This window comes from Hippopotamus amphibius, chromosome 9 (genome assembly GCF_030028045.1).
Source record: "Hippopotamus amphibius kiboko isolate mHipAmp2 chromosome 9, mHipAmp2.hap2, whole genome shotgun sequence".
NCBI classification, from domain to species: domain Eukaryota; kingdom Metazoa; phylum Chordata; class Mammalia; order Artiodactyla; family Hippopotamidae; genus Hippopotamus; species Hippopotamus amphibius.
The window spans coordinates 95,819,491-95,840,372 of record NC_080194.1 but is presented as its reverse complement, the minus strand read 5'-3'; the positions used below and the strand labels follow the sequence as shown (position 1 = coordinate 95,840,372).

Below are 20,882 nucleotides of genomic sequence, written 5' to 3'. Positions count from 1 at the left end.
TACCCTTGCACATGCTTGTAGCATTCGTATTTCCCACTGATTCAGATTACAGTTAGAGTCTAAAACTAAAACCTGATCATTTGGTCACTGTATGAAGACAAGTAGAAAGAAGAGTTTAAATCGTCAAAATACTAGTTTAGCGTTGTGTTTAAAAATGATATATAACAAAAAGGTATTCTTGGTACCATTTTCAAGGACCACTTTTGTGGAAAATAATTCCTCTTCCCTGTTCAAGTGTGAATCTAGAGTTATATTAACATTTTTGTGAGATTTGGAGTTCTGTCATCCCTATTGAAAGGAGAGGTTTTTCAGACATAAGGGAAGGGAAGACACACTGAATAATTTTATGCAAATGTAAGGTGGCTTCATTTTGTCGATCCTCACCCCCCCAAATGTTTTAAGGTTTTGAGTTTGGGTTCTCAATGTATCATTTGCCTTATGTGTTAATCTCTATCTTCTGTTTCTTTACATTTTTCAGTTTGTGTATGTCTGTGCTGTTTTGCTTTTGGATACATTTTCTAATTAAAAACCACATGAGAAATATAATCAGTACAGGAATACCTTAATGTGCACATAACAAATAAATGGCTACAGTGATGTAAAAAAAAAAAAAACTCTTAGAGAATGTAAGCATGTATCTTTATGACTTTGTATTAGACAGTGATTCCCTAGGTATGATAGTAAAAAGCACAAATGACAAAAGAGAAAACAGGTAAGTTGGATTTTATCAAACTTGAAAAACTTTTGTGGTTCAAGAGACATTATCAAAAAAGTGGAAAGTCAAACCCATGGAATGGGAGAAAATGCTTGCAAATTATATATCTGATAAAGGACTAGTATCTACAATATATAAAGGGCTCTTACAACTCAATAATGAAAAGGTAAATAACTCAGTTTAAAAACTGGGCAAAGGATCACAATAAACATTTCTTCAAAGAAGATGAACAAATGGCCAATAAGCACATGAAAAGACATTCAGCATCATTAGTTATTAGGTACGTGCAAATGAAAACCATAATGAGATTCCATTTTACACCCACTAGGGTGGCTCTAACCAAAAAGACAGAGAATAACAAGTATTTCCAAGGATGTGGGGACATTGGGACCTTTGGATATTGCTGGTAGGAATGTAAAATGTAAAACGGTGTTTCAGGAGACAGTCTGGCAGTTATTTAAATGACTAAACATACAGTTGTCATATGACCCAAGCAGTTTCACTCCTAGAGAAATACCCAAGAGAAATGAAAAGATATATCCACACAAAAGCTTGTATGTAGTCGTTTAATAGCATAGTGGCATTATTCATAATAGCCAAAAAGTGGAAACAGTCCAAATACCTGTCAGCTGATGCGTGGATAGACCCAACAGTGGTGTATCTGTACAATAAAGTATCAATTAGCAGTAAAGGAATGGAGTGCTGATACAAGGTACCACATGGATCAACCTTGAAAACATTGTGCTAAGTGAAAGAAGCCAGCCACTCAAGACCACATATTGCAAGATTCAATTTATATGACGCCCCCAAAAAAACAATTTAAAAAAAATCCTATTTTTCTGGTGCTTCCTTTTCTTTTCCTCTATTTTCTGTCTTTCTGAGAGTGAGGAATTTATCTTACACATTGGCCTTGTCTTTTGTTTTATATTTGCTCCCATTTAAATTATACTTGTTTACCTAACAAGATATAATTCTAGCACATTTGTGATTTTTAAAATGTCTTAATTGTTTTTCTGAGTATAAAAGTAATTCATGCTCATTATAAGAATTCAGACCTTACAGGAAACTGAAATGTTTTCTGTCATTCTATTCCCCACAGATAATTACTATTAATAATTTGTCCCTATTTTTCTAGAAATTTTATCTCTGAGTATTCTAACTTGTTGGCTTATTTTCAACGGAATCTTACATACTAGTTCTTGCAACATACTGTTTTCACTTAACCTCCCTGCCCAAGCCATCCCTCCCCAAGCTTTAGCAGTATATACTTACTTACCTGTTTATTATGTATTTATATTATATATTTATACACAAATGTACATTTATATGATACACATTTACATGTTTATAAATATATAGTGAAGACACTGCCTACTGATGAATATTTGTCATTTCAGATTTTTCTATCTTGTCAAATGATGTTGCAGTGAATATACATACATGTATATTTCTGTGTATATGATGATGAATTCTTATAAATGGAATTGCTAAGAACTAGATATGAGTTCTTAAAATTTTAAATTGACCTGTCCTAATTGTCCCCTAAAAGGAATTTTAATTTATGATCGTAACCATTTAGTAGATACCCTGATATGACTGTTCTGTTTCCAATCTTCTTGTGATAAAGGGCCACCACTGATGGTGTTTCCAGAGATCTCTGAGGGCTGGTAGTGTAAGTTCTCACCTTTGGCCGGTTTCACCCTCAGTACAAGTGTCTTATCATTGTCCATCCGTCCGTCCGTCCATCCGTCCGCCCATCCATCCATCCATCCATCTTTCTGCAGTGCCATGTGGCCTCCAAACATCACAAGCAAATTTCCAGGTAAATGTGAGTTGCATATTCTCCCTACCCTTGTGCTAGGGTGTCAGCATGCATGTGTGTGCTGTCCTTTCCTGCACAGCTCAGGGGACAGCAGCAGGGCCGGGGCCAATCACCCTGAGAATAAGGAGCATACCGGGGAGATCTAAGATGACCTAAAGTCTAGCTTCCCTCCTCATCACCTTTTCACTGGGAGGGCTTGGTGAGGAGAGGGTTAGGGCTCGGGGACAGGCAGGAGACCACGTGCCACACATCGCGCACTTAGTGCACGATCTCATTTATCTTACAGCATCTCCATAAAGGAGGTGATAAAATTTCCATTTTATGGGGTAGAGACCCAGAAGGGATTGTGCCTAAAGGACGCCCCCTATGAAGGTGGTCTCACAACCTTTGAATCTAGAGCGTACCTGTGCTTCAACTTGAAATGCCAACCCTGACACATAAGTGGAATCATGCAGTATTTGTCTTTTTGTGATTGGCAAGTTATCCTTAGCATAGTGTCCTCAAGATTGATCCATGCTGTAATATATGTCAGAAGTTCCTTCCTTTTCAAAGCTGAATTGTGTGTATATACCACATTTTGCTTATCCGTTCATCCACTGATGGACATTTGGGTTTCCACATTTTAGCTATTGTGAATAATGCTGCTATGGACATGGTGTACAGATAACTCTTCAAGACCCTGCTTTCAATTATTTGGGGTATTTACCCAGAGAAGTGGAATTGCTGGATCATATGATGATTCTCTTTTTAATTTTTTGAGGAGCCACCATACTGTACCACTTTATGTTTCTAGTAAGAATGTACAAGGTTTGCAATTTCTCCACATCTTCACCAACACCTGTTATTTTCTGTGTTTTGCTTGTTTGTTTTTTGTTGTAGCTGTCTTAATGGATGTGAGTTGGTAATCCCATTTGGGTTTTGATTTGCATCTCCCTAATGACTAGTGAGGTTGAGCATCTTTTCATGAGTTTATGGACTGTTTTTATATCCTCTTTGGAGAAGGGTCATTTCAGTCCTTTACCCACTTTTGTGTCAGGTTGTTTGTTGTTGTTAAGTTTTAGGAGTTACCTATATATTCTGGATATTATGCCTTATCTGATATATGATTTGAAAATATTTTCTCCCAAAATGTAGGCTGCCTTTTTACTCTGTTGATAGTGTCTTTTGATACACAAAAGTTTTTAATTGTCATGAGGTCCAATTTGTCTATTTTTTCTTATGTTACCTGTAACTATACATCAAGTTTTATATTGAAAAAGAGCTTTTGATTTTTACCTCTGATCTATTTCTTTCCCAGTCTTTTCCATGTCAATAAATGACCTGGCTAACCTTCCAGTTGCTCAGATGTCTGGGAATTATTTTTGAGTCCTTTTTCTCCTTCTCGTACTCAGTACAACAAAGATTTCTCGTTTCTACCTCCTAAATATCTCTTAAATCCTTCTATATATTCCTCCAGTTCTTCATTGCCAGTAAATAGAAATAAAATAGACTTTTACATATTGACCTTTCATCCAATAACCAAGCTAATTCCCCTTATTAGTTCTAGAGCCCTTTTTTTTCTTCTCCTAGATTTGTTGGGGTTTTCTATGGAGGCAGTCTGAGAATAGACAGTTTTATTTCTTCTTTTCCAATCTGTATGCTTTTTATTTCATTTTTTTTCTTGCCTTATTACATTGGCTGGCACTTCCAATATGATGTTGAATACAAGTGGTTATAGCAGACATTCTTGCCTTGTTCCTAATCATAGGGGGAAAGCATTCAGTCTTTCACCATTAAGTATATGTTAGCTATAGTTTTTTTGTACATGCTCTTTATCAAGTGAAAGATGTTTATTTCTCTTCCAAGTTTGCTAAGAGATTTTATCAATGTGTTTTGAGGCTATTCTGACAACAAGATAATAATCTCTGCTTTAATGAATATTGACAGTAGTTAGTTACACATTTTGTGGTACCACATCATGTTAAAATTTCAAAGTCAACAAATGGTATAGGTATTTTGCTGTTATCTTTATAATGTTCTTTACCTCCTGATTTAATTTTAACTCCTTGCATTAAATTTTTTTAAAGATATTTTAAACACATCAGAGCTTTCCACACTGCTCTGCCAGTCCCATGCAGAGTTATCCTCAGCATGCAACAGTTGTGTGCTGACCTCGGGGGTCCCCGTTCTCTCAGTACCCACTTCTCAACAGATGCCCCTCATCCAGTTTGAAGACCCACCCAAAACAATCCTTCTCCTTCTCTCTTCTGGTCATTTCTTTCAATTTTTCTTCCTTTGCCAGAGTCTTTTATTCTCCTGCCTCCCTCTCTATCTTCTCTGTGAAGTGCAGAGCCTTGCTTAATAATAATCTCATGGAAGCTCTGGATCCTTGGCCAGGTTTCCATTTTTTTTCCTGTTCCTGGTGCTAGTGAGGTTTGGCTTTGGGCTTTGCTACAATATTTTGACTTTTTTAGGAAGCTGTGCTAAGACATGCTCTGAGCTATGTTAATTCTAAGGTATTATTGGGTATTCTGACCCTAAAGAAATTCTGATATACACAAATGAGCCTGTTGAACGTAATGCAGGTGGTTTCATTAAACTTGGCTTTTTACCATCTAGAATTTACTCTTTCACTTTGAAATTCTTAGCTAAAAATTATTCATATCCTGGAGAATGTTTTCCTTCCTTCAGAAAATTTTTTTTCTTTTCTTTCTTTCTTTTTCTTTTTTCTTTTTGGCTGTACCAAGCAGCTTGCAGGGTCTTAGTTCCCTAATGAGGGATCAAACCCATGCCCTCTGCAGTGGAAGCTTGGAGTCCTAACCACTGGGCCACAGGGAATTCCCAAGAAATGATACATTGATTGCTATGTGTACACGGTCGTGTCACTGATGAAGAGGGAAGAATTAATACATTTAGGTGTGGGTACAGAGGGAAGACAGCTAACACTTTGTGTACCTGTTTGTACCAGACTCTGGAAATCATCTTGGTGTGAATCCTGACAGCTGCCCTCTGAGGTGTGGGGATTGTCATTCCCATTTTCACCCACGATGAGGCCAAGGCTCAGAGGAGCCAGGTGACTCACTTGCTCGAGAATGGCTTCATGTCAGAGCATGAGATGTGCTTTTAGGCATAGAAAAAGGTCATTTCCAACAGGCACTTAGTGGTGAAAACCCACATCACCATCACTGGAGCACAGACAAGAGTCTCCATTTCCTAAGGAGCTGACTGGACACACTCAGCTCTCAGCTGAAGGCAATGAAATGGAGATGTCCAAGAAAGGCACAGCTCTGCTCCCTTCCCTCCATGTCCTGCAGACTGTCCACACCAATTTACCAAGGACCAACTTGGTCCTTTCCACTGCCAGGTGAGAAGACAGAGTCCAAGAAGGCAAAGTCCTTGCCTCCAGGGAGCGCTCAGGATGGGAGTGGAGACCAGGAAGTATAGGAGGGGTGCAAGCCAAGATGCCAGAACACCAAGGATGAAGGCGTCCTGGGTGAGGGAGAAGTGGCAGTCAGGGAAAGCTTCGTGGAGGAGGTAATCACTGAATGAGTTTCAAAGGATCAGTAGGAGTTGGCCTGGCAAAGGGAGAAGAGTGTGACACCATCAGGGCAGAAGGAGTGCCCTGTGGGCAGCTGTGAGGCGGCAGCTCTGAGAACATACAAAAAGCTGCAGGTAGTTCTGCATCTCATCAAGTTCAAGAGACGGAGTGAGAGAAATCGCACCAGAGAAGTAGGAGCACCGGATTTTGCAGGCCTTTGTGTATTCAGTTCAGGAGTTTTGATGTTACCCTGAGCACACTGGAGAGCAATGAACAGACTTGAGACAGAGGAATGGCCTGATCTAATGTAGATTTTGGAAAAGTCAATCTGGTGGTGGTGTAGAGTGAGGACCAAGTGGGTCAGGGAGACCAGTGAGGAGGCTGTACAGAGTGGCCTGAGGGGAAGTAAAGAGAGCCTGAGCAAAGGGGCTGTGAGAAAGGAAAGGATCATCAAGGATCCTTAGCTCGAGGACCATCAAGGAGATGGAATTTGGAGGACTCTGATGATTGGAGGAGGAAGGGAGGGAGAAGCCAGCAGAACCCCAGGTTTCTGGCTTGGGCACTAGCGGAAGGATGATTCCATTGGCTGGGCTGGCTGTAGGGGCCGTCCCTGGTTGCCTGGTACCCAGACCTGTGTGGTTAGTGGCCCAGGGGGTAAGAGCCCAGTACAGGAGGTATTTGGAGAGTGGGCTCTGGAATGGCTGGTTTGCTTACGAAAGGTGTACTTGCAGGGGTGTCCATTACTCTCTCTCAGAACCAGCCAGCCCTGGGAGGGGCAGTCCCTCCAGGGTCAGTGAGGCCCAGAGGTCAAAACATCAAAAAATGAAAAGGTATGATTAATATGACAAGTGCCAGCTTATTTATCCCCAGCCTGTGTGCAGGGACACAGAGTGGTTGTTCAGCAGATGCTCGCAGAAAATGCAGAAAAGCAGCACAGGGAAAGCAGCTATGTCGCAGGAGGACCAAGGCTGGCCATGCAGGGTTTGATAGGATTGTGTTCTGTCCCTGAGAGCCCAGAAAGAAGAGGCTAAGGGACAGGTGGCAGGAAAGAGGCGTTCTGGGAAGGGATGAAGGCTCTTTAGAGCACAAAATGTTTTAAGAGAGGGGCAATTTCAGTGGGACCCCACTATTAGGAAATAAATGGGGCAGCTGGGGACTCAGGGGGGCTCCAAATCCCTTGGCCTCTTTCACTGCAGCGCTGAGCCAAACCCTGCTGAGCAGAGCTCCGCAGGGCCTTCCCAGGGGTCCGCGTGGCCCCATCATCTCCTCCTGCATAATTGCCAACACCACCTTCCCTCCCCCATCCGCTGCCTGGGATTCCGGCTGGAGCTGCTGTCCTGATCCCGGGGGTTGCCCTCCCCTTGAGCCCAAGCACCTTCCATTTTTCTCTGGAGCTTGGCAGGCTGCCCTGGCCTCGAATCAAAAAATTACTTCCTTCCTTTCTTGTGCTGCACAAAAGAAAGTTTCACCTCTTACATGGATTTTTCTCCACTCTTCCCCTCAATGACCAGATGATCAGATGAGACCCTGGAAGGAATCACAAACGACTTTCCTCTTGGCTGAATAGTGACATCTTCATCATGTCGTTCAAGCCCAGAATGTCTGGGGATCAACATTCTCCCCGAGATCCCCAGGGGCGCATGTTCAGGAAGAGGGGAGTGAACGCACTGGGCAGTTTAACACTGATAATTCTGTCACCAAAAAGCTCCATGAACAAACATGTCCTTGACGGTGACAACGGGCTTCTGCACAGCCGCTTTCATCCTATAGGCACAGTCCTGCAAAGAGGAAGGGGATGTGTTATTCCTGTGTTATCCATGTTGGAAACCAAGGCTCAGAACGGTCAAGTAACTTGTCCAAGGTCAGGGCAGGGAGTGAGAGCATCTGAGTCCCAAGGGGAACATTCTGGCCCAGGCCCTGCTGGGAGGCACTTGTGCCACCTGCTCCCGAGCTCCAGGGAAAGAGGTGAGCTTCTTACCTTCTGCTCAGGAGGCAGGGGTAATGCAAAGAACACTTGGGGGTTTGGGAATCCCCCCAAAATATATAGTTGAACACCATCCCTACCCCTCACCAGTTGTGTGTTACTGTAGCCTCGCCGAGCCTCAGTTTCCCCATTCACACAAAAAGAACAGACTGCCCCCTGGCAGGGTTTTTGTAAAGATTCAGTGAACCAATGTAAAGGAGGTGTCCCCAAAGTGCCGGATCCCTCCATGCTCTTCTGATGCAGGGGCAATTGTTTGGCCACAAGGAAAGCGGCCACACACTCAATTCTCAGAGCCCTGGTTAGGTTGGAACCAGTTCCTTGCTCTTGGTGGAGCCTGAGCTTGGCATGATCTGGGTCATTGACCCCTTGAGGTTTCTGGTACGCAACCTCTGAGCACAGTGCTCAGACTAAGCCCAGGAGTGGGTACCGCACACCAGGAGCTGAGCAGAAGCCCTTGAGGGTCACTTGGCATCAATGATTTGTGCCCACTTGGGTGTACAGTGGCACCAGGTAACAGGTGTGGGTGGGGGGGCTGCTGAACTTCACAGTGATGATCCCATGAGCTCAGGCAGCTTCCTGGCACCTCCTGACTCTGTTTAATAGCCCTTCCCCTCTCCACTCTCCAAGAACTCATTAAATGCTTCCTTGATGCTGTTCTCCTCTTCTGGCTAAGCACCAGAGATAACAAGCTCCATAAAATTGCTCCCAGCAGATTCCTTTTGTTAATCCCGAAATAAACTCTTTCCAACTTCAAGGTGTGGTGGCCACTCTGAGACCTTGGCATACGAGGCAGCTGCCACCCCAACCGTGACCTGATTCTAGAGGGTGCTGGTCCTGCCAATCTGTGCGGCTCTGATTGACTTCATTTACTCAGTCTGCTCAGCTTAGCCTTTGTTCTCAAGGAAAACCCAGCCTGGCCTCTTGGAACTTTCCCTTAATAGACTGGGTTTGCAATGGCTGCTCCCCACCCCCACACACTCTGCTGTTGCCTGTCAATTTAGCTGCTTTGCAGATGCACTTTCAACGCAGTCTCCTCTTAAGCTTTTCAACCTCCTACATTTGGTGGAAACTTAATGGGTTGTTTCTCTTTACTTGGAAGAATCAAGACCAGAAAAAAGGTAGGTCTCAGGAGCATTCAGAAGCCAGGACCACATCGTACCCACAGCCTCAGGATCTGACTGGCTTTCTGCAACAGGTCTGTCTGACCCTCTCGGTATCTTGGATCCTGCAACTAAAAGAGAAACAGTCTTCCTGGCTCACAGACCCACTAGGACAGTTTACTGACTTCATGATACCTGATACATCATGATAGCATCATAAATCCAGACCAGGGAGGGCTCAAGCCCAGCTCCGAAGAGCACGATTCCAACAACTTTACACATATGTAAGTCCCCCTCCCCAACTTACTGCATATTGAATAGTTACTGCTGAAACCCCATCCCAAATATCATCAGAAGAACCCACCTTCTCTGACTAGCACTGAGGGCATTGTTGGGGGAAAATACCAACAAATGCAATGTCCATTCCCAATGATAAAACCTCGGAGGTCTAACGTGAATTCTTAACTCCAAGAGGCACAAGACAGCATGGCAACTAGGCATGCAGGCTCTAGAGCCAGACTGTGGATTCAAATCCCAAATCCGTCACTTACTAGCTGTGTGACTTTGGGCAAGAAGATGTTTAACCTCTTGGTTCCTCAATTTACTCATCTGTAAAATAGAGATAATAATACCAATTGTCTCATAGTGTTGTTGCAAAGATTTAAAATGTTGGTACGTACAAAGTGCATAAAATAGTGCCCAGCACATAGTAGGTGCTCAGTAAAAGGAGCTGTTATCAGTCTCCTATTGGAAGGCTTTTGTAGCCCATGGAATCTCCACTAGTGTATGCAGGTAGACATTTCCAGATGGATGTGAGGTCTCTCAATAGCCTGACAGTTTGCTGGGGTCCTCCCAAAGCCCACAGATCATAGATCAGACAGGTACCAAGATTATACAAATACCACATGCTGTCCATGGGAAAGATGAACCCTGTGTAGCCACCCCCCAACACACACACACACACACACACACACACACACACACACACACTCCTGCCAGTTTTGAGAGAAGCACCTCTCAACACCCACACTGAAGAAGTGGGTATTAGTGCTACCCTAACTGTCCAACTTCAGCCATGGTCAGGGCCAAATTATGTCCCCCAGGGAATGACAAACACACAAGTCACATAATCGCCTTCACTCTCAGGGTAAGAATAATCTCTTGTATCTTCAATTTCCATATGTGGCTCAGGATTTCTCAAATATTTGATTTAAATTTCATTTGAAATATATTAAAACCATTGAAAGCACAATGAAAACGTGATATGCCAATTTGAGTACATGGAGAACACCAGCCCATTTACTTAGGATGCCAAAATATCTCATTGCTACACAGGTCTCTGCATTGTCTTCCCTCCTTAATTAGAGACTGTCTTGAGATTAAATTCAAGCTGCGAAAAACCTATTGCTATTTGAAACTACTTAACTGAATGTTAGGATTTCTTGGTGCTACATGACTGCCATGGATTAAATGTGTTCCCCCAAAATTCGCATGTTAAAGCTCTAACCCCCAATGTGATGGTATTTGGGGGTGGGGCCTTTGGGAGGTAATTAGGTTCAGAGGAGGTAACAAGGGTAGGGCCCCCATGATGGAATTGGTGTCCTTATAGGAAGAGGTAAACCAGAGCTCTCTCTCTCTCTCTCCATCACATGAGGACACAGTGAGAAGGCGGCCGTCTGCAAGCCAGGAAGAGTGGCCTCACCAGAAACCAAACCCTTCTAGACCTTGATCTTGGGACTTTCTATCCAGAACTGTGAGAAAATAAATTCATGTGGTTTAAGCCACCTAGTCTGTAGTATTTTGTTATGGTAGCCAAAGTTAAGCTATTTTAACAAAGTAAATCATAAGGAAAATATATATCTTACCATTTTGGGTACATGGAGACCATTAGGCCATTAACTTAAAGTGTGAGATTAACACATTTTTATGCAGGCCTCTGAATGAAGTTTTCCCCTTTTAATTAAAGTGTCCTGAGACTATAAGGCAAGCCATGAAAAACCCATTGCTATTAGCAACTACTTAACTGTATAAGTCAGAATTTCCTGGTGCTTTGCGACCAAATCAAAACCTGGAAATGAACTGGATCCAGAAACTGATCTATCTATGCAATTTGATGCATGGCCCCTGACTTCAAATTTCTATGCTCATTAAAACAACATTATCATTCACATTGATTTTATACTAAGTAGGTATCATCAATTTGGAACTGTAAGATAAATGCATACTAGCAAAACGTCGCTTTTGTCTCATATGATCAAGGGTTCCAAATAAAGATTTTATCTTTTTTTAAGTTTATTTATTTATTTACTTATTTATTGGCTGTGTTGTGTCTTCGTTGCTGCGAGTGGGCTTCCTCTAGTTGTGGCAAGTGGGGGCTACTCTTCGTTGTGGTGTGCAGGCTTTTCAGTGTGGTGGCTTCACTTGTTGGGGAGCACAGACTGTAAGCACATGGGCTTCAGTAATTGTGGCTCAAGGGTTCAATAGTTGTGGCTTGTGGGCTCTAGAGCTCAGGCTCAGTAGTTGTGGCGCACGGGCTTAGTTGCTCCGTGGAATGTGGAATCTTCCTGGAGCAGGAATCGACCCCGTGTCCCCTGCAATGGCAGGCAGATTCTTAACCACTGCGCCACCAGGGAAGTCCAAAGATTTTTATCTTTAAAAGAAGATTGAAATCTCACTCTATGAGTTATAATGGGGTGCCTGTGCCTCTCAAAGCCCACATGTGTGCCTCTCCCAGATCACCCTCTCCACTATACACTCACAGGCTCTCCTAAGATTCGACTAGGACTCTCTCCAGCTTTAATACTTTCAGTGGCTCCTCCCCATTTCCCATAGAACAAAGTGAGGACTCCTTGGCTTGTTCACTGGCATCAGACCTGCTCCAGGTCCATAATCGTAGGACTACTTACACAGAACTACTAGGCATTTCCCAGAAATGTCAAGTATTTCACGCTGTTCCCGTGACCCAAAAGGCCCTCATTCTCTCTTCTCCTTCCAGCCACATCCCCTCACCCCAGCCCCAACCCAGTTGACACTCATGAGTCCAGGTCCAGCTTAAGCAACCATCCTATCCAGTGTCATGCCTGACCCATGCTCCTGCAGCACCTTACTCCTGGCCCTGTCCTGAAATGATTGGTCCAAGTTCGCACATGACTGTGAGCTTCTACTGAAATAGTGAGAGATTTATCTTTACATCCGCACACAATAGGTATTCAATAACAATGAAGGAAAGGAAGGCAGGGAGGAGGGAGGACAAGAAGAAGAGAGGAAGGGCCGGTCAGAGGCCAGCAGGGGAGATCTGGCAGGACTGGGTCCTTCATGGTGATGATACTGATCAGGCGGGCACAAAACTAAAGGGAGCCTTGCCGGCCCACCTCCCACAAGCATGGAAAAAGCCCTTCCAGACCAAGCTATGTTCTGGACTACCTGTGTGACTATTCTGTTACTCCCTCTTTTGGGATAACAATACATTTGATCTCATTTCAATTTCATGACAATAAACCTTATGAGGCAGTATTACTCCTGTTATACAGATGAGAAAACTGAGACCCAGGAACTTAAAGTGATGGGCCACGGTTCCAAGAAGAACCTGATCTGACCCCTCTGAGGGCCCCTGTTTACCTACCATTGTGTTTGTTTGGGAGCACTGGCAATGTGGGGGGGGGGGGGGGTTGTCTTTTCTATTAGAAACATGATTCAACCAAGGCTAGCCATGTTGTGATTTTGAGGCAGCATTTTGTCTTGGGCTTTTCATTCTCACAAATATGTGGGTATGGAAACCACACTCCTGCAGTTATGATCAAAACATTGTTTTCCTCCATTGGTTTTCTTAAAACCTTACATGCTAAGATAGTAGGTGGGATATTTCTACATTTACCACATCAATTCTTTCTTGGCAACAAGCATCTATCTGTAAATGGTTGTAAAGTAGTGTACCAAATTCTTTCAAAATATTCCATATTTGTGCTGTTTAGCAAATAATAAATATAACCCATTTTTAGTGTCTGTCTCCAACTAGATCTAACTGGATCATAAACCCCTATTTCATTCAGTTCTGGGTGCTCAAGGCTTAGAGGGGATGTGGTACCAAGATGACATTCAATAAATGGGGTTTGACTGAATAGGTAAGACACCTGGCAGATTTGTCCCTGCAGATTGGAAACAATAACCTTTCCCATTTGCCTAGCTCTATGCAATCTCCAAAGCCTTCTCATTACTTAATTCTGCTGGTATGCCCATCTGCTCTGTGAGTTGCACGAGACATATGTTATTAATCCCATTACACAGAGAAGAAAATAGGAACTCAGCAAAGTCCAGTGAAAGCTGGGCTCGGTTAACAAGCAACAGAAGCCAGATTTGAACTCAGACTTCAGGGCTCTGGGGCCAGCACTCTTCCCTCCTCCAACCCAGCCCTCCCTAAATGCCTCCCACACATGGTAAAAAGAATACCAAAGGCAGAGGCTGCATATCAGGCCGGAACACCCTGGGCTGCTCCTGTGTCCATTCTATTATTTTATGAGTGTCCTCTACGGTGGTTTATTTTTCTATTAGTCTGCTGGGGGTGTCATAACAGAAAACCACAGACTGGGTGGCTTAAAGAACAAATCTATTTCTCACAGTTCTGGAATCTGGAAGACCAAGATCAAGGTGCCATCAGGGTGGGTTTCTGGTGAGAACTCCCCTCCCAGCTGGCAGATGGCCACCTTCTCGCTGTGTCCTCACAGGGCCTCTTCTCCATGTGAACGAAGAAGAGAGAGAGGTCTGATGTCTCTGCCTCTTCTTAGAAGGACACCAGTCCTATGGGATTAGGGCCCCACCCTTAAGACTTCATTTGATCTAAATTACCTCCCTAAAAGCCCTTCTCCAAATACAGTCACATCGAGGGTTAGGGCTTCAACACATGCACTGGGAGCAGGGAAGTGGGGCAGGCATGGAGGGGGGCGTGGTGAGGAGGCACACAAGTCAGTCCGTGACCAGTTTAATCCAGATCTCTCCAAAGTGCATACAGATTCGTATCCCAGCTCCTCTCCCACTGCCTTTCCTGGACCCTATACACCCATTTTCCTAATTAGCTTTGACTCACCTTAGTTTTTACTGAAAGATGTTCTGTGAGAGAGCTCTGGAGTACAATCTATTTGCACCCTAGCACTTTTCTCCATGTTTATTTCAATTTCTAAGAGGCCTCATGAATGGGAATCATAAAGACTCACTCTGGGTATCTCTCTACTGGCCATGAGCCGAGGGACTGCCACGGAGCTGGGCCAATGGAAGCAGGGCTCCCTGAGATGTGTCCAGGGGCACCCTACAGTGCTCCAGAGGAGTGGGGGTGCTCAGGGGAGACCATCTCCTTCTGACATTTTACCTCTGTCTTGCTTGATGAAGCAGAATAAATTTCAACTCCCATGGAGACAGTCAAGAGAAGCCTCCCCGCCCTGGGCTGCTCACATTATAGGAGGCCGCCCTGCAGAGCCGAGACCAGGCTCAGGCAGGAGTGGCCGGCCCTGGGTGACCCTCACCCTGTCGCGGCCCTGCTGTCCTGGCCCTTTGTGACCAGTCCTTCCCTGAGGGGAGACACTCACAGGGCTGAGCTGATGTGCCCACCCAGCACCCACGTGCCCTCTTCTAGACCCCAGGATTCAAGTGGCCTCTGTCCCTCAGGACAGACCCCACTGGGGGGCGCACCCCTTGAAGCAGGATGAGTGCCCACAGGGCTCCCACAAGGCCCTGGCTCGGACCAGCTCTCCCGACCCCGCCGTGCTCCAGGACAGAATCCAAAGACCCAGGGATTCTAAATTCTTACCTGGCCTTCCTCATCCTTAAGAAGGTATATTTGTCATGGCAAGAGGAGGAACTTTTTTTTTTTTTTTGGCCGTGCCCCATAGTCTGTGAGATTTTACTTCCCAGACCAGGGATTGAACCTGGGCCCTCGGCAGTGACAGTATGGAGTCCTAACCACTGGACCACCAGGGAAGTCCCAGGAGAGAACATTTTTCATTTAACAGTTTGTTAGTGTGATGTGTCACTTTTAACTATTTAGCTACATGGTGTTTGGCCTCCCACCCACACTCCTGCCCTAAGCCTCACAAATGGTGAGTGGGCCTGAGGGAGGCAGTCCGGAGAGGGTGACTTAATATTCAGAAGCCACTGTGGGGAAATGACCACACCCTGCCCCCCCCGCCCCCCCCCCCCCCCCCCCCCCCCACACACACACACTACTACAAGTCTGTATGTCTGGTATATGACCACTGTGATTAATTCTTTCTAGTAATTTACGACCTGGTCTAAAGTAAAGTGTTGAGGGGGTGTGGGGTGGGGGTTAGCATGGTCACCCTGAAGGACATGGACATTTTTGGTAAAGAAGAAGTATAGAAATCTGCATGAGAATTGCCCTGACATTGACCAGGGAGGGGGAAGTAAAGGTGGCAGGGGCCCTGTCTGTGGAAACTGGTCAGAGTCAGATCTGCCTATTCAGGGTTAGGGGACAAATCCTACGTAGCCTTCCCCAGAACCCTCACATTTCCTCTCCTCCCTCCTCTACCCTCAGGCCCCTCAAGTTTCCTACAGAACACACGCACACACCCAGACACACACAGACATGCACACACACACATACGCAGACTCAGACACGGAAACACCCAGGCACACAGACATCCACACACACACTCTACAGATGGCATCGCCTCCCGGGGCCACCCCCAGTCTCTCAGAGTTTCCTCCCTTCTGCTCCCTCCCACCACCAGCCGGACCCATTAACATTGACTCGGTACAAAACAGTGGCCCATGTTTTGGTGGCCCCAAGAGAAGTGCGATGTCATCAAGAGATGGGTTGTATTGCCTTGGACATACATGCAGAGGCAACACGGGGCCCTGTCCGCAGTCACCCTCAGCTGAAAAGGTCTGGATCCCAGCCCTAGGCCAGGCTGGGCCGTGACACAAGTATATGCTGACTGTGTCCATTACCAGGGCCGCAAGGGACAGACAAGCCCAGCCTGATGCCCTGTCTTTCCAGGCCCCCACTGGCAGCACAGCCCACCAGGCCAGCACATACGTGCCCTGGGGTTAGAGATTCAAGGACCCAAGCTGCCGCCTCTTGGGTCCTGCAGGGCAGAGGCTGGAGAGTTGGGGGGGGACACTCTGGCCACTGGTGGTTGGAGAGTTGGCCTAAGTAGACCCCTCCCAGTCTCACCCTCAGGTGCACCCCCACGGTCTTTGCACAAAGACAGACAAGGGTCTGACTTTCTCCGAGTCCCAGCACCGCCCCCCCCCACTGCTCCCACCCCTCCTCCCCCGCAACCGCCGCACAAATACAAGGCGACTGCTATGCTATGGGAACAGTAAATCTTCCTCACTCTTTTATTCATGCCCTCACCTCTGCAGATAGTGCTGAGATAAAACAAACCCCACCAAATCCCTGCGGACGCCAGCAGTCTGGCAGGCTCTTCTTGGCTCCTCTCGGATCCCTTCCGGGAGGCAAAGGCCAGGAGAAGAGACCCACCCAGCTCTGAGGCGGGGGGCAGCTCCCCCTCTTCCCCTCTTCCCAAGTGAGCTCAGCGACCACCTGTCACATGCTGAGCCCTGTACCACGTTCTGGGGACCAGAAATCAGTGAGACCTGGGAAAACTGGGAAGTCAGTATTCGTGGCTTCCAGGAGCAACACTGCTTCTGCATCCCCTTCATTGCCTCCTTCAAACTGCAGAGCTTCTGGGCCTGACAGGGCCAGGCTGTTTGCTCAAAACCTCAGGCAAGATGAGGTGCAGGTGCCCTGGGTGCCGTCTGAGGAGCCAGTGAAGGGAGGGAGGGGCAGCCAGGTCAGCTTCGGGCACTGCGGAAGGAGGGACTCTCACTCCCACAGCCTCTGGACCAAGGCAGCACCTGCTGATGTGGCCATCTTTGCGAAAGTGTGCAGATCTTGAGAATTCCCGGGAGTCTTCTCCTGCAACTCTGAGTCACCAGGGTTAAAAAGCTTCTTTTAAGCTCAGACTGAAGGGGGGCTGGAGGAGGCCGAAGGGAGCTGGATTTTGCCTTTTACACAGAAGAGAGGCAACGGATTTAGCATGACCCACTGTCCCAGTTTGCCCAGGACTGCAGGGTTTTGGGGGACATGGGGCTTTCAGTGTTAAAACCAGGACGGTCCTGGGCAATCTCGAAAGGTGGGTCCCCCTAACCGAGGGGAACGGGAAAGGTTTCTCCCTCTGTGAGCCTGGCACATGGCTCGGGAACAGAGGATGGCTTGCACCCCAGCTGCCTGGTAATGGTTGTGTGGGCAGAAAACTTTTTTCATTACTGAGCCACATGCAGGAGGAAAGACTGGAGAGCAGGGGGTCCTGTGGGCAGCTCAGGAGCTGTCCAGGGAAAGTTGCAGAAGAAAAGTGCGGACATCAGAGCAGAGGGGAAATTCCTTCACTCTCTTTAGGAAGCTGGCCCCCATGGGGCCCCACCCAGAGCCTGGGGTGTTAGGAAGTGAGCTGGGGAGCCCCTGAGAAAACTTGTCCTTGAACCCTTTGCCAGGGTACACAGGACATGAGGAAAGATGGCTTTCAAATCTTTTGCCTGGTGCCTCCTCCTCCCAGGGACCCAGAGAGCAGTCAGAGTGCTGTCCTGGAGTGGAGCTGAGATGCCAGAGCAAGCTTGTTCCTTTAGATCTGTCCCAGGAACAGGCTCTTCTCCATGTGTGTTCCAACTGGAAGTCATGGGGCAGACGCATGTCTCCAGGGTCAACAGAGGTTGGCGTGAAAGCCGGCCAGACAAGGCAGATCCCACGGAGACCCCCCTCGCCCAGATCCCTTGTCTGATAGATAGGAGACCAAACTCCAGGGAGGCCGAGTCGCTAGCTCAGGGCAGCACATTCTCAAGTGGCTAGAGACCCAGACTGGACTGTCCCCCATCAGATGCCACAGCCAGAGGCTCCTTGGAAGGAAGGACACTCAGAAGCTGAGCCAAGCCCTGTGAAAGCCCCCACCTTCCCATCACAGCAGTGGGGGACAGCCCCTTCTGGAGTCGGGACTCCTCTCACCATTCTCTTTGAGTCCCTGGCATGGTCCACCCCAGCACCAAGCCCAGGAGAAAACCCGCCAGCAGATTTCCCTGCACTGCTCAGCCCCGTGGATTTGGGGGCACCGGAAAGCCACAGAGCGTGCCTGCAGGCTCCGCCTCTCCCTTTGCTAGCCTCGGAGAGTGTGAGAAAGACCAGCCTCACTCTCAGTAGGAAGCAGCACCGCACCTACTACTAGGAGAGCCTTCCTAGAGGTGGAGGTATTTAAGATACAGTTTAAAGAGCCATTGACTACACTGGGCTCCAATGAGTTTAGCAGGAAGCAGAGCCCCAAGGTGATGCAAACCCAAAGATACATTCTGGTGTGTCTGAGTAGAGAGGTGGAAAGGGGTGCAGACCCAGGATGCTGTGAGAGGCAGAAGAGTGGGAGCAGGTGCAGGCGGTTCTCTTTTGAGCAGCCAGGAGGGTCCTAAGTGCGTGGCCAGGAGAGGGCAGAGAAGGGAGAAGAGAGAAAACAAGGGAGAAACTCGGGAAAACCATCTCCTGATAGCTACTGTACCAAGTTTTAGCATTTATAGCATTTCCAGTTTCATCCTATTGTGGACGAACCCCACACTTCCAAAAATAAAATGCAGGAAACAGCCTGCGAAATGCTCCCGAGGAATGACAGGGCTGCCCCCTTGTTCAAAGCAACTCTCCTAGGAGAAGCAGGACACCACGGAAAGCCTAACAAGGAGTGAAAGCCTGCACCCTGCTGTACCCTCCAGACCCCCAAAGCACAGAGAAGGAGTAGATGAGAGACGGGCTCTGCCCTGGCTCTGGCAGCCAGGAGCCACCTTTCTGGGAAGTCTCAGGAGGCTGGCAAGGTCTCCTCAAGCAGGTGGGATGCTGAATCCTTGGGGAAAGAGACAGGTTTCCTGCACACAGAAATGTCCCGACTTAGTCAACAACAGGCCCTTGGAGCTCCCTTGGCAATTACTGCCTCACCACTCAGCTTCGTGCCTGGCTGGCCACTAATAATTTATTGCAAATAAGTCTCATGGCTCCAATGAGGCAGCCGCTTCTCTACCTCTGAATTCCCTGCAGAACGTAACACAGCTGGGCACCCAGCTGGTCCTCATTAAAACTCTTCTGGACCTGAATCTTCCCGCCTTCCTTGCTCCCATCTCCAGCCCCCCCTCCAGCAGCCGGCCCAGGACACTCACTTCTCCTCACTTTCCGAGGGCTGGATGGGCAGGAAGGGCAGGTGAGAGCCTCTGAGTCTGTAGATCTGACTGGTAGCCTGGTGAAAGGACCAGGACCTTCTATAGATAAACAGAGAATCATTGCCCAGGAAGGGTCTCAACTTAACTTCCCAGGTTTTGGTCACCTCACCTATAAAAATGAAGGATGGCAATGCATTACTGTAGGCAAGTGACTGCACCAGTCTTCCAGTTCTACACTTCTGTGCAATATCAGACCATCTTGTCCATCTGTGTGCAAAACAGTGATGTGGATTTGGTGTAAAGAGACTCAAGGTTCATATCCTGGCTTTGGCACTTATTAGCTGGTGGGTCCTGAGGAAGTCACTTCATCTTTCTGAACAATTTTCTTACCTGTGAGATGGGCACAATAACATCTTCACCACATACATGGTGTGAGATTTAAATGAGATACCACGTGTGAGCAGGGTTGATAAACTATAAAATAGTATCCGAATGGTACTGATTATTAACAGGTCATAATGACTGTGGTACATGAAAACCTCCATTTAACTAAGCAAACGCATATGGGCGACAACAGAAACAAAAAACATCATCGCTGATGGATCTGCCGGTAACTCCTCCCTGCCCATGCAGAGCAGCGGCCCTGAAACCACCTCTTGAGGTGGGGACTCACCAGAGTAGGGTAGTCAATGCTGCTCTCAGGAGGCTGGAGGTCAGGGCTCTAGGAACACAGGGTGAGGCTACCCGCCACCTGCCAGGGCCTCGCCCACATTGCTTCTGCAGTTAGGCAGCAGACTCCCAGCAGCCACTTCCCCAGGTGACAAAATGACAGTAAACCGTGGCCCTTATTTTTTAATGTACTTCTTGCAAAGGAAGTGAACCCTCCAGGAATGAATATTCATTTGTACTACCCTGCAAAAAAATGCTGATAAACTCACGAAAAAGTTGTGTTATTGCTAAAAGCTAATTGCATTTCCTTGGGTAAGCACCATAAAAAATTCCTTGCAGTTCTCAGAAACAAGATGCCAATTGCATTTTAATTGCTAGACAGGAGAGAGTGGGGGAGACTCTTAACCAGGAAAATGCTTACTGGGCAGAAACTCAGAAAGACATCTCCCCAAGCCAGAAGGCCCAGTCCTGAAAGAAGAGCTAAGGAGAGATGGGTCTTGTGCAGAAGCCAGACCCTCCCTCAGGGAGCACTGACTCAGTGGCACTCAGACTTGTAGCATCAGAGCACCTGGATGGCTGGGGCCCTCTGTTGCAAATCATGACATGTAGATTTAACAAATGTAAAGAATTATATAAATAAGCACATGTCAAAACCCTAGAGAGATGAGCAGGAGTCAGTTCCAGAGCTCTAAGAAACATATATGGGAGGAAAATTGTAATTCTACTACCCCTTAATGTGGGTGTGAGAGAAAGAGTGAGAAGGGGGGTTGGGAGGGAGGACAGGACCGAGACTATGCATCACTTCACTTTAATACCGGAAGTCCTGGACCAATTCACAGAACTGTCATTTAAAACCTACACCCTATTCCAACACCAACCAG

The 20,882-nt window shown here is 46.7% G+C and overlaps 1 protein-coding gene and 1 non-coding gene across 2 annotated transcripts in view; both read right to left on the bottom strand.

Annotated features, from left to right (window-relative positions):
* Window positions 1-7,630: 7,630 nt before the first annotated feature.
* TMPRSS5 (transmembrane serine protease 5) overlaps window positions 7,631-20,882 on the bottom strand; it is a 32,115-nt gene continuing 18,863 nt past the window's right edge. The window contains exon 13 of the mRNA XM_057750769.1: window positions 7,631-7,832. Within this exon, the coding sequence (XP_057606752.1) occupies window positions 7,749-7,832 (84 nt within the window). The 3' untranslated portion in view covers window positions 7,631-7,748. The remainder of the gene's footprint in view (window positions 7,833-20,882) is intronic.
* On the bottom strand, window positions 15,033-15,105 carry TRNAD-GUC (transfer RNA aspartic acid (anticodon GUC)). The gene has a single exon. It is a non-coding gene; the product is annotated as a tRNA-Asp (tRNA).